Source organism: Eretmochelys imbricata, chromosome 3, assembly GCF_965152235.1.
Source record: "Eretmochelys imbricata isolate rEreImb1 chromosome 3, rEreImb1.hap1, whole genome shotgun sequence".
Lineage (NCBI taxonomy): Eukaryota > Metazoa > Chordata > Testudines > Cheloniidae > Eretmochelys > Eretmochelys imbricata.
In genome coordinates this window covers 186,554,537-186,567,727 of record NC_135574.1, presented here as the reverse complement: position 1 = coordinate 186,567,727, position 13,191 = coordinate 186,554,537, and the positions used below count along the sequence as shown (strand labels likewise).

General features: G+C 42.6%; 1 protein-coding gene across 7 annotated transcripts in view; it reads left to right on the top strand.

The window, feature by feature from the left end:
- Positions 1–13,191, top strand: part of CCDC88A (coiled-coil and HOOK domain protein 88A) — a 365,179-nt gene that overhangs the window by 102,971 nt on the left and 249,017 nt on the right. For 6 of the 7 annotated variants that reach the window (XM_077813951.1, XM_077813949.1, XM_077813948.1 and 3 more), the window contains exon 4: positions 13,107–13,176. In XM_077813951.1, the coding sequence (XP_077670077.1) occupies positions 13,107–13,176 (70 nt within the window). Of the gene's footprint in view, positions 1–13,106; positions 13,177–13,191 lie in introns of those variants that run through there. The other variant, XM_077813950.1, reaches the window with a different exon arrangement.

The following is a 13,191-nucleotide window of genomic DNA, read 5'->3' as shown; positions in this document are numbered from 1 at the left end:
TCTGATTGCCCTGTAAGATTATCTTCCATTCTAATTTTATAGAGGTGCTTCTTTTACCTTTTTTCTTTCTAATAAAGTTCTGTTTCTTTTAGAATCTGATTGGGTTTTTTTTTTTTAGTGTCCTTAAAAAACCCAAGGTTGGTCTGTGCTCATCTTGTTTATTCTCAAGCCTCCCCAGGAAAGGGGGTGTGGGAATTTGGGGGGATATTAGTGGGGAGTAGGAACTCCAAGTGGTCCTTTCCCTGAGTTTGTCTAAATCACTTGGTGGTGGCAGCGTTACGTAATCCAAGGTAGAAGGGAGAATTTGTGCCTTGGGGAGTTTTTAACCTAAGATGGTAGAAATAAGCTTAGGCGGTCTGTCATGTGGGTCCCCACGTCTGTACCCTAGAGTTCAGAGTGGGGAGGGAACCCTGAAAGAACTACTTAAATTTTTTGTTTGATTTTTGTTTATCATTTGGTTGAGTTTCCCTAACAGGAAGTTCTTGAGAAACCCAGTGATGAGCTAATTCCACAGCTATCGCTTAGCTATTTTATTTTATTTTAATGTGATAGAAGGCATAGTATTGTGTGGGCAGACTGTGCGCCCCCACATAGCCCTACTGAAGTCATTGTGGTTCTGTATGATATGGGGGTCTGCCTGCAATCTATACAATGCACAGTACAGGTTTGGGGACTTAGTGGGGCACTATTTTACTGTTCATTGATTTTAATCATAACATTTTGTTCCTGGATCATTTGTATAGTCTTGGGCCACCATGTTAAATAATCTGTCAATCGAATGTTGAAATCAATTGAATGTTAGGCTGTGTCATGTATGATTATTGTAAGTGTGTGCCTGCCTGGAGACACTGACATGTTTGGCAACTGTAAAAATGATCATTATAGTGAAGATAAAGTTCTTTGAGTCCTCGCACTTGTCCATTACATTGGAGGTTTGTGCACATCTCATGCATGAACACTGGAGAGTTTTCTTTACCGGTATCTGTAGGAAAGGCTCCACTCTTCCCATCTCCTTGTGCTCAATTCCTTCTTACCCTCTGTGTTGAGTAGTTGGAGCCTCTGGGTTCATAGTTTGTTTGAGAGCTAAGATGTGGGTACTTATCTTACCTTTCCTAGTGGTTTGCTGGCTGAGATAACTGTGGTATTCCAAGCTCTGAACGGTTTCCACCGGGTAGCCTCTGCTTCTGTGAGTAATCAAGAACCACTATGCATGTGCTGCATCCAAATCTTCAAATGCTCCACCTCACAATGTGGTTCATCAGTGGTTAGGTGTAGAAGAGGTACATTGCTCAGTGGTAGTTCAGGATGTTCTACTTTAATAGCAGGAAGCCTTCTACAAGGGCTACTTACCTGAATAAATGGAATGTTTGTCTTTCTGGGCAGCTTTCTGGAAACTGTCAACTTTGCACACATTTGGCCTCAACTGTGTTCATTAATCCTATAATAACCAGATTATTTAAGATTATATAGATTATTCCCTCTTGTTTGTGACCCGGTGCTGACTTGGGACTTAAATTTAGTATTGTCTGCTCTTATGAGTCCCCCATTCAAGTCCTTAGCATCTTGTTCATTTCTGCATCATTCAGCCATCACCTCAACCAGCAGGGTGGGAGAATTGCAGACACTTGTCACGGATCTGCAGTATTGTTTTTTATAAGGACAAAGTCCAGCACAGACTTCATGTGAAGTTTCTGTGTAAGGTGGTTTCCCATTTCCATCTTAATCAACCTATATTCTTTCTTGTTTTTTCCCAAAAATTCCGTGCTCACAAGGGTGAACAAAAGCTGCACATCCTAGATGTGCACTGAGTTTTGGCGTTTGACCTGGACAGAACAAAATCTTTCAGGATCTCTACCCAGTTATTAGTTTCTTACAAGGAACACAGGAAGGGTCACCTGATTTTGACTCACTTGCAAAATGGATTACCAGTTGTATCTTTGTCTTACGCTGCAATGGGCAGGACTCTACCTGAAAAGTTGACAGCACACTCTACCAGAGCTCATGCAGCCTCGGTAACATCTGTAGCACACATCGCTATTGTACGTTTGTAGAGTAGCTACATAGTCTTCTGTCCACATTTACTATGCTCTCACCACTGTGTCAAGAGATGAAGAGACGATGCAAAGGTAGAGGAAACCTGTCTTGCAGTCCCTCTTCCGCTCAGCCTCTGACCCCCACCACCTTTGATAATAACTTGGAAGTCACCTAGTAGTGTAATGGACTGCAAGCACTTGAAGAAAAAAACAGGTGTAACACACACTTATCTCAAAATAGCACCCTGTAATTCCCATATTTATCATTCATAGTACAACCACCCCCCCAGTCTCTCCTGATCCACCATGTGGGTTGGGGAACAGTCCAGAGACCTTCCCCTCTGGTGGAACCCACAGTCCAGGTCAACTCCTCCTGTGTCTAATCAGGAGTTGGGAGGTTTGGGGGAACCCAGGCTCGCCCTCTACTCTGGGTTCCAGCCCAGGGCCCTGTGGATTGCAGCTGTCTAGAGTGCCTCCTGTAACAGCTGTGTGACAGCTGCAACTCCCTGGTCTACTTTTTCATAGATATTTAGGTCAGAAGGGACCATTATGATCATCTAGTCTGACCTCCTGCACAACTCAGGCCACAGAATTTTACCCACCACTCCTGTGAAAAACCTCTCACCTATGTCTGAGCTATTGAAGTCCTCAAATTGTGGTTTAAAGACTTCAAGAAGCAGAGAATCCTCCAGCAAGTGACCTGTGCCCCATGCTACAGAGGAAGGCGAAAAACCTCCAGGGCCTCTTCCAATCTGCCCTGGAGGAAAATTCCTTCCCGACCCCAGTTACGGCGATCAGCTAAACCCTGAGCATATGGGCAAGATTCACCAGCCAGATACTACAGAAAATTCTTTCCTGGGTAACTCAGATCCCGCCCCATCTAATATCCCATCACAGGGCATTGGGCCTATTTACCATGAATATTTAATTACCAAAACCCCCATGTTATCCCATCATACCATCTCCTCCATAAACTTATCGAGTTTAATCTTAAAGCCAGATAGATCTTTTGCCCCCATGGCTTCCCTTGGAAGGCTATTCCAAAACTTCCCTCCTCTGATGGTTAGAAACCTTCGTCTAATTTCAAGTCTAAACTTCCTGGTGGCCAGTTTATATCCATTCATTCTTGTGTCCACATTGGTACTGAGCTTAAATAATTCCTCTCCCTCTCCAGTATTTATCCCTCTGATATATTTATAGAGAGCAATCATATCTCCCCTCAACCTTATCTTAGTTAGGCTAAACAAGCCAAGCTCCTTGAGTCTCCTTTCATAAGACAAGTTTTCCATTCCTCGGATCATCCTAGTAGCCCTCCTCTGTACCTGTTCCAGTTTGAATTCATCCTTCTTAAACATGGGAGACCAGAACTGCACACAGTATTCCAGGTGAGGTCTCACCAGTGCCTTGTATAATGGTACTAAAACCTCCTTATCTCTACCGGAAATACCTCTCCTGATGCATCCCAAGACCGCATTAGCTTTTTTCACGGCCATATCACAATTGGCGGCTCATAGTCATCCTATGATCAATCAATACTCCAAGGTCCTTCTCCTCCAATTGATGCGTCTAATTGATGCATCCCCAGCTTATAACTAAAATTCTTGTTATTAATCCCTAAATGCATGACCTTACACTTCTCACTATTAAATTTCATCCTATTACTATTACTCCAGTTTACAAGGTCATCCAGATCCTCCTGTAGGATATCCCGGTCCTTCTCTAAATTGGCATTACCTCCCAGCTTTGTATCGTCCGCAAACTTTATTAGCACACTTCCACTTTTTGTGCCGAGGTCAGTAATAAAAAGATTAAATTAGATTGGTCCAAAAACCGATCCTTGAGGAACTCCACTGGTAACCTCCCTCCAGCCTGACAGTTCACCTTTCAGTAGGACCCGTTGTAGTCTCCCCTTTAACCAATTCCTTATCTACCTTTCAATTTTCCTATTGATCCCCATCTTCTCCAATTTAACTAATAATTCCCCATGTGACACAGTATCAAACGCCTTACTGAAATCTAGGTAAATTAGATCCACTGCGTTTCCTTTGTCTAAAAAATCTGTTACTTTCTCAAAGAAGGAGATCAGGTTGGTTTGGCACAATCTACCTTTTGTAAAACCGTGTTCTATTTTATCCCATTTACCATTGACTTCAATGTCCTTAATTACCTTCTCCTTCAAAATTTTTTCCAAGACCTTGCATACTACAGATGTCAAACTAACAGGCCTATAATTACCGGGATCACTTTTTTTCCCTTTCTTAAAAATAGGAACGATGTTAACAATTCTCCAATCATATGGTACAACTCCTGAGTTTACAGATTCATTACAAATTCTTGCTAATGGGCTTGCAATTTCATGTGCCAATTCCTTTAATATTCTTGGATGAAGATTATCTGGGCCCCCTGATTTAGTCCCATTAAGCTGTTCGAGTTTCGCTTCTACCTCAGATATGGTAATATCTACCTCCATATCTTCATTCCCATTCGTCATGCTACCATTATCCCTAAGATCCTCTTTAGTCTTATTAAAGACTGAGGCAAAGTATTTGTTTAGATATTGGGTCATGCCTAGATTATCCTTGACCTCCACTCCATCCTCAGTGTTTAGCGGTCCCACTTCTTCTTTGTTTTCTTCTTATTTATATGGCTATAGAACCTTTTACTATTGGTTTTAATTCCTTTTGCAAGGTTCATATACAGTTGTGATATTTCATACAAAGCTTTCCATGTAAGATATCATATGAAAGTTTCTTACAATGCGGGAAGGAACAAAGCAGCTCTTCCGAGGAACCTTCAGCAGAGGATTGACAAGCACCTCCAGGAAAGTTTCCCAGAGATCTCTTTGGAGGATTCCTGTGAGATCTCGGCATGCATTAATCCCCTCTGCTGTACTGATTAGCTGCACAGGGAAATGTCTGGCACACAGAAACAGAGCCAGTCTTGTACCTTTCTATACCCTGAACCTACCTCCGCACTACACAAATCACAGCCACTTACTAGGCGTCTCCTCTCCTGCTTCTTGCTCACAGAAGAGCAATTTTTGAGACTGGCTAGACACCTCCAGAGTGATGAAGAGTTCCTTGCTGTCTGCCCCATCAAGTGACCCAGCCGGGGGCTCCACATTATTGTCTAACTGCACCTGTTCATCAATGACTTTGTCCTCCGGGTTAGGTCCTCTTTCTGCCACCTCCAGGCCTGCCGAAGTATCTACGGGGCTCTTGGTGGTGGAGGTGCGGTCACCTCCAAGGATCGTGTCCAGTTCCTTATAGAACCGGTAGGTCTTGGGTGAAGCACCGGCGCGACAGTTTGGCTCCCTTGCCTTACGGTATGCCTGCCTCAGCTCCTTTATCTTTGCTCTGCACTGCATTGTGTCCCAGTCATACCCCTTTTTGGACAAGTCTTGAGAAATTTGCCTGTAGGTATCAAAATTCGTATGGCTGAAGCGCAGCTGGGACTGCATAGCCTCCTCTCCCCAAATACTTAGCAGATCCACAGTGGTCCAAGCGGGAGAGCGTTTGCTGCATGGAGCCGCCATGGTCACCTGGGGAGATGCGATGAAACCTCTCCATGCCAAGCAAACAGGAATGGAATTTCAAAAATTCCTGGGGCTTGAAAGGGGGAGGGACGGATGGTTGTTTACCTGTCTGCAGGGCAGTGGAGTTCAAACTCCTGACTATAGCGGTCAGGATGGGCATTGTGGGACACCTCCTGGAAGCCAATTAAAGCAGTAAAATCAAGCGTAGTGTCTACATTGGCGCTTTGTCGACATAACTTTTGCGCAAAAAGCTTTTTGTCTCTTGTCAGGGGTTTATTTTGTCACCACAACAAGGCAGTTTTGCACCAAAAGTCCCATCATAGTTTGTATGCATCCACTGTTTCGTTGACAAAAGTTGCCTTTTGTCAACAAAACTCTGTAGTGTAGACAAGGCACATGGACTAAGGGTATAAAAGAGGGGACAGTGGCACCATGCTTTGGAACTTTCTCCTCCCCCACCTGTGCTGGAAGCAACAAGAATGCTGGAAAGACAGAAGACTTCATCTTAGGAGACTTGTTCCAGGCTTGAGAGAGAGGTCTGTGTATTATGAACTGTAACATCCCATGGGGTGGGAAAATTGCTTGATCTAAATACTGCCTAGTGTAATAAGGTTTAAGATTTAGATTTTGTGCTTACCTTTAATTTTCTATGGTAACTATTTCTGATCTTTTATGCCTACCACTTATGATCACTAAAAATCTATCTTTGTTTCTGTGTATTTTGCCTTCCCACCTCCACACACAAATGCTCAACAAAACCCCTCTGTCCACTCAGTCTTAAGTGGGGGTGGGTTGGGGAACTTCTGGTTAACTCATCCTGACAGTTATATTAATTAGAGGGTGTGTTCACATGCATTCTCAAAAAGGTTTGTGATTCAAGCAGTCACGGGTACCTCTCAGTATAACAACAGCAAAACTTTCCATCTGGTTTGGTGGCCACAATTTCACTAAGACTGCACAATTCAAGTTCATTTTGTATTTCCGGTTTCCCTATTAAATAACTAGTTCCAATTCTTACAAGATAATAGTCAGTTTTTTAATTGGCATGAAGTGGTACTGGTAATTCTGTATATGGCACTTTTCACTTTGAGTTAGCACAGTGCTGTGGAAGTAACTTGAGTACTATCTTTTGTGTAGTTTCAGAGTAGCAGCCGTGTTAGTCTGTATTCGCAAAAAGAAAAGGAGTACTTGTGGCACCTTAGAGACTAACCAGTTTATTTGAGCATAAGCTTTTGTGAGCTACAGCTCACTTCATCGGATGCATGCAGTGGAAAGTACAGTGAGGAGATTTTATATACACACAGACCATGAAAAAATACACGTTGTAAGGAGAGTGATCACTTAAGATGAGCTATTACCAGCAGGAGAGTGGGGTGGGGGGAGAGAGAACCTTTTGAAGTGATAATCAAGGTGGGCCATTTCCAGCACATTTCCAGGAGTTAACAAGAACGTCTGAGGAACAGTGCGGGGGAGGAATAAACAAGGGGAAATAGTTTTACTTAATATAATGACTCAACCACTCTCAGTCTCTATTCAAGCCTAAGTTAATTGTATCCAATTTGCAAATTAATTCCAATTCAGCAGTCTCTCGTTGGAGTCTGTTTTCGAAGTTTTTTTGTTGAAGGATAGTCACTTTGAGATCTTTTGTGTGAAAAGTAAACTTAGGTCTTTCGCACTTGTTGTTGCAGATTCCCTGGCACTTTTTACAAGAACAAGGTTAATCATGATATTCTGGCCAAATTCCATTTTGGGAAATTATCTCTGTATCTGTAACTGTATCTCTGTATACATGAGTTACCATTTCCAATGGAAACTGCTTGGAATTCTTGCTTCCTATCCTAAATTATTTAGTGTTACTATGTGTTTCACTCCAGCATTCAGGGCCTTGGTTCTATGTATCACACATTCTTTTCCAGTGCATTCAGCATGGACAATGCTGACAAAAGTTGTGGACCTGGTCCCAGGCAAGGACATGGTCATGCTGTCACACCTATCTGCAGCTGAGCATGGTATGGGGACATCAGTCAGATGACTCTCATCACGTAGGGGAAGTGAGGGCAGTAGGGATTCCCAGACAAAGAAGTACTAAAACACAAACACACACACACACACACACGAGAGAGAGCGAGCGCAAATAGAAAACCACTGTCCAATGTAGCTAGATAATCTAGAAATATTATAGTTATTTCAAGAAAAAAGGTATGCCTGGTATCAACACTATCTGAAACTGTTTTACATCATAGAGAACTGTCTACATTAATTGAACCTATTGAGAATTTGTTTTAATTCCGTTGGAAGAATAACTGGCCTTACAAACATGAAATTGTTGATAATTAGAATATTTGCATATTCATTTGAGACTGTTTTTAGGGTGTGATGTCATTAACATAGAAAGTTCATTCATCTAATTCTGCTTAGCACCCTTGCCACTGAAAAAGAGAAAAAAACAACTGTGTAACATCTGTTAAATAATTTTAGATTGTTTTACCAGCTCAACTACAGGCTCAGCAGGTGCAGAATGACTGCTGAATGTGCTTTTGGCCATTTGAAAGGGCACTGGAGCTGTCTACTCACATGATTAGACTTCAGTGAAAAAAATATCTCCACGGTTATAGCTACCTGCTGTGTGCTTCATAATATCAGTGAAGCAAAGGGGGAGAAGTTTCTGCAAGGGTGGAGCACAGAGGTGAAACAGCTGGCTGATGATTTTGAGCAGCCAGATACCAGGACTATAAGAAGAGTTCAACAGGGAGCTATACAGCTCAGGGAGGCTTTGAAAGACCGTTTCAATAATGAGCTACAGTAATGTGTGTTGTAGCGTGCTCTGTTTGGCATTGTTTTTTTAGCACCCCAGTATGAATCTTGTAATGAGTGCTCTGTGTTTGGTAATACGACACTTCAAATGAACCTATTGCTATTCTTTGAATTCTGTCAGTCCCAGCCCCCATATGTTGTGAACTAATAAAGATTAATTAAGTTTTCATAAACAGATTTCTATTCCAAACATATGCAAACAAACATAACTTTAAATGAGTGAAACTTTATAAATACAGGGAAAATGGCTTAACGGTGAAATCCTAGCGGATCTTAAGCATAAAAAAGAAGCTTACAAGAAGTGGAAGGTTGGATATATGACCAGGGAAGAGTATAAAAATATTGCTCGGGCATGTAGGAATGAAATTAGGAGGGCCAAATCGCACCTGGAGCTGCAGCTAGCGAGAGATGTTAAGAGTAACAAGAAGGGTTTCTTCAGGTATGTTGGCAACAAGAAGAAAGCCAAGGAAAGTGTGGGCCCCTTACTGAATGAGGGAGGCAACCTAGTGACAGAGGATGTGGAAAAAGCTAATGTACTCAATGCTTTTTTTGCCTCTGTCTTCACTAACAAGGTCAGCTCCCAGACTGCTGCGCTGGGCATCACAACATGGGGAATAGATGGCCAGTCCTCTGTGGAGAAAGAGGTGGTTAGGGACTATTTAGAAAAGCTGGATGTGCACAAGTCCATGGGGCCGGACGAGTTGCATCCGAGAATGCTAAAGGAATTGGCGGCTGTGATTGCAGAGCCATTGGCCATTATCTTTGAAAACTCATGGCGAACGGGGGAAGTCCCGGATGACTGGAAAAAGGCTAATGTAGTGCCAATCTTTAAAAAAGGGAAGAAGGAGGATCCTGGGAACTACAGGCCAGTCAGCCTCACCTCAGTCCCAGGAAAAATCATGGAGCAGGTCCTCAAAGAATCAATCCTGAAGCACTTAGAGGAGAGGAAAGTGATCAGGAACAGTCAGCATAGATTCACCAAGGGAAGGTCATGCCTGACTAATCTAATCGCCTTCTATGATGAGATTACTGGTTCTGTGCATGAGGGGAAAGCGGTGGACATGTTGTTCCTTGACTTTAGCAAAGTTTTTGACACAGTCTCCCACAGTATTCTTGCCAGCAAGTTAAAGAAGTATGAGCTGGATGAATGGACTATAAGGTGGATAGAAAGTTGGCTAGATTGTTGGGCTCAGCGGATAGTGATCAATGGCTCCATGTCTAGTTGGCAGCCGGTGTCAAGTGGAGTGCCCCAGGGGTCGGTCCTGGGGCCGGTTTTGTTCAATATCTTCATAAATGATCTGGAGGATGGTGTGGTTTGCACCTTCAGCAAGTTTGCAGATGACACTAAACTGGGAGGAGAGGTAGATACGCTGGAGGGTAGGGATAGGATACAGAGGGCCCTAGACAAATTGGAAGATTGGGCCAAAAGAAATCTGATGAGGTTCAAGAAGGACAAATGCAGAGTCCTGCACTTAGGACGGAAGAATCCCATGCACCGCTACTGACTAGGGACTGAATGGCTTGGCAGCAGTTCTGCAGAAAAGGACCTAGGGGTGACAGTGGACGAGAAGCTGGATATGGGTCAACAGTGTGCCCTTGTTGCCAAGAAGGCCAATGGCATTTTGGGCTGTATAAGTAGGGGCATAGCGAGCAGATCGAGGGACGTGATCGTTCCCCTCTATTCGACACTGGTGAGGCCTCACCTGGAGTACTGTGTCCAGTTTTGGGCCCCACACTATAAGAAGGATGTGGAAAAATTGGAAAGAGTCCAGCGGAGGGCAACAAAAATGATTAGGGGACTGGAACACATGAGTTATGAGGAGAGGCTGAGGGAACTGGGGATGTTTAGTCTACGGAAGAGAAGAATGAGGGGGGATTTGATAGCTGCTTTCAAGTACCTGAAAGGGGGTTCCAAAGAGGATGGCTCTAGACTGTTCTCAGTGGTAGCGGATGACAGAACAAGGAGTAATGGTCTCAAGTTGCAGTGGGGGAGATTTAGGTTAGATATTAGGAAAAACTTTTTCACTAGGAGGGTGGTGAAACACTGGAATGCATTACGTAGGGAGGTGGTGGAATCTTCTTCCTTAGAAGTTTTTAAGGTCAGGCTTGACAAAGCCCTCTCTGGGATGATTCAATTGGGGATTGGTCCTGCTTTAAGCAGGGGGTTGGACTAGATGACCTCCCGAGGTCCCTTCCAACCCTGATATTCTATGATTCTATGATAATTAATCAGAAATTTTTGATATTTAAATAGGTCAAAACTACCACCTAAATATTTTCTGTAAAATTTACTGGGCCATGTTGATCAGGGTCTTTAAAAGCTTAAACAGCTGTTACTATCAGTGGGAACTTTGCATTAAGTGGTTGGTCCTTTACTGAGGGAACTGAAGAGGTTTACACCTTGCTTTCTCTGCTGTCTACTGTATAACTCACTTAAGGCATATGCAACACAGGTCTAATTAGTTTTACTCTAATGTTAACCAGTTGAGCTATACATTTGCTCATCCTTATACCATGTGTTGAAAGCTGTGTTACACATTAGTGTATAGCTATAGCTAAGAATACTTGCAAGAAATCCTACTTTCAGTTGTAAAAGTCTCCTATAGTACTTACCTGTAAAACAAGTCCCATCCTCAGAAACATCATTTTTAGACTTGCTGCATCATGTGAATTAGCATTTCTGATTTTGATTCTTAAATTTGCTCTCTTACATGCAGTTAATCACCAGAGCACAGGTTCTCAAACTGTGGTCCGCGAGCTCCATTCAGGTGGTCCGTGGATAGTTCCCTCTAAGGTGCACGACTGGGCGGCTGCACACAAGATAATGAAGGGCCACCCACCTAGTTAGTGGAGCCGCGCAGGCGTGGCTCCACTAATTAGGTGCCTGGACCCTGGAGAAGATGCACATGTAAGGTGAGGTGGCAGCCTTGGGGGGAATAGGGGGTAGGTCGGAGGGGGGCAGTGGGATCAGAAGAGAGGGTGGGGAAAATATGGGATGTGCAGGGCTGTGGCAGCCAGAGAAAGAGGCGACTTTCCACAGCTCCAGGGCTGCAGCTGCCCGGGAGAGATGGCCTTCCTTCCCAGCCTTAGCTCTGTGGCTGGGGGGAGACCCCCCTCCTTCCCAACCCCAGCTCAGGGGCTGCTGCGGTGTGGGAGAGAGGGAGAGACCCCCTCTCCTTCCCAGCCCCAGCTCGGGGGCTGCTGCGGCGGGAGAGAAAGGGCACATCCATCACATTAGAATGGTAAGACTACTGATATTAAAATATAAGGTATGTGCTTTTATTTGTAGAAAAAAATAACATTAATTATTAAGTTATTTTTATATAGTGCTTTTATCCAAAGTGCTTTATAATAGTTAGCTAACAGTACAAACAACATTTGGAAAGATCATTAAGTGTTTCGTCAAGACCCTCAGCAATTTTCAAATGGTCTGTGGAAAAAAACAGTTTGAGAACCACTGCACTAGAGTGTATTGTATATTGTGTGTATGTTGTATTATATTTTGTGTTGGGTATTGGTATTGTACATGTTGCTGAATCTGTGCCATAATGAGAAATACAAAAATGTTACTTCAAAGCTTCACGTGGGGTGGCGTCTGCTGTGGTATAAACATCTGGGCACTGAAAGTAAACCACTCTGCCTCAAAAGAATTAGGTTCTGTTTAGACTGGGGATTTGCCTTGATTACAGCATTCAGTGAACAACTGTCACTGTAGTTCTGCTGAAGCGCTCCCTAGTGTAGACCGTCTTACCCCAGGCTAAAATCTTCTCGTGCAAATAGTGACTTTGCCTCTCTGCACTCAGAATCATACCAGTGCAGCTACACAGATGCGTGGCGGTTAATAACATTAATTGTCACAAATCCAAGTCCAGGTAAGCCTCCAAAAGTATCAGAGTAACAGCCGTGTTAGTCTGTATTCGCAAAAAGAAAAGGAGTACTTGTGGCACCTTAGAGACTAACCAATTTATTTGAGCATGAGCTTTCGTGAGCTACAGCTCACTTCATCAGATATCTGATGAAGTGAGCTGTAGCTCACGAAAGCTCATGCTCAAATAAATTGGTTAGTCTCTAAGGTGCCACAAGTTCTCCAAAAGTATGTACTTGGAAATAAAGGAAAGTGGATCTTTCATGGTAGTTTGCTTCACTTACAGTTTTAAGCATTTTAAGAATACCTGTGTATTTTGTTTTAGATTTACTTAATACCTGCATAACTCTCTGTTAAAACATATAAGCAAAACAACAGCTAGTAGAAAGTGGAATGACTAATATTTGTAATTTTCATTTTCTTAAATAAAGTATAAAGTAAGTAAATACATTTATCAATTGTCTATTAATAGGACTGTAAACATCAGCTAATTTAAAAGGCTTTTTTTTTTTTTTTTTTTTTGTTGTTGCTGCATTCTTCCTTTGATTCAGGATCTGTAGGCTGGCTCTGTGCCACTAGGGGATTTCACTATTCTGGGACTTCACTACACTTCAGTGCCCAGTTATAAGAGTTCTGCAGCCAACAGAAAGAGAGCAAAGCTTTTGTAGAACTGATGCAAAGCTTTAAGGTTTTTACAAAGCCCAAATAGTTAAATCTAGAATATGTGTGAATGAGTTTGAATTAAGATATATGTTATTTAGAAGCTACTCCTATTTCACTAATTTCAATTTAAGTGTGATTAGCATTTGATGTTTGACTTGGTTCAATACACATGAATTAATTTTATCAATTTCCACAGGAGACTTTGCAGCAGTTGATCATGATGTCTTTGCCAAATGTCTTAATAATTGGCAAAAATCCTTTTTCTGGTAAGTGTTTTTTAT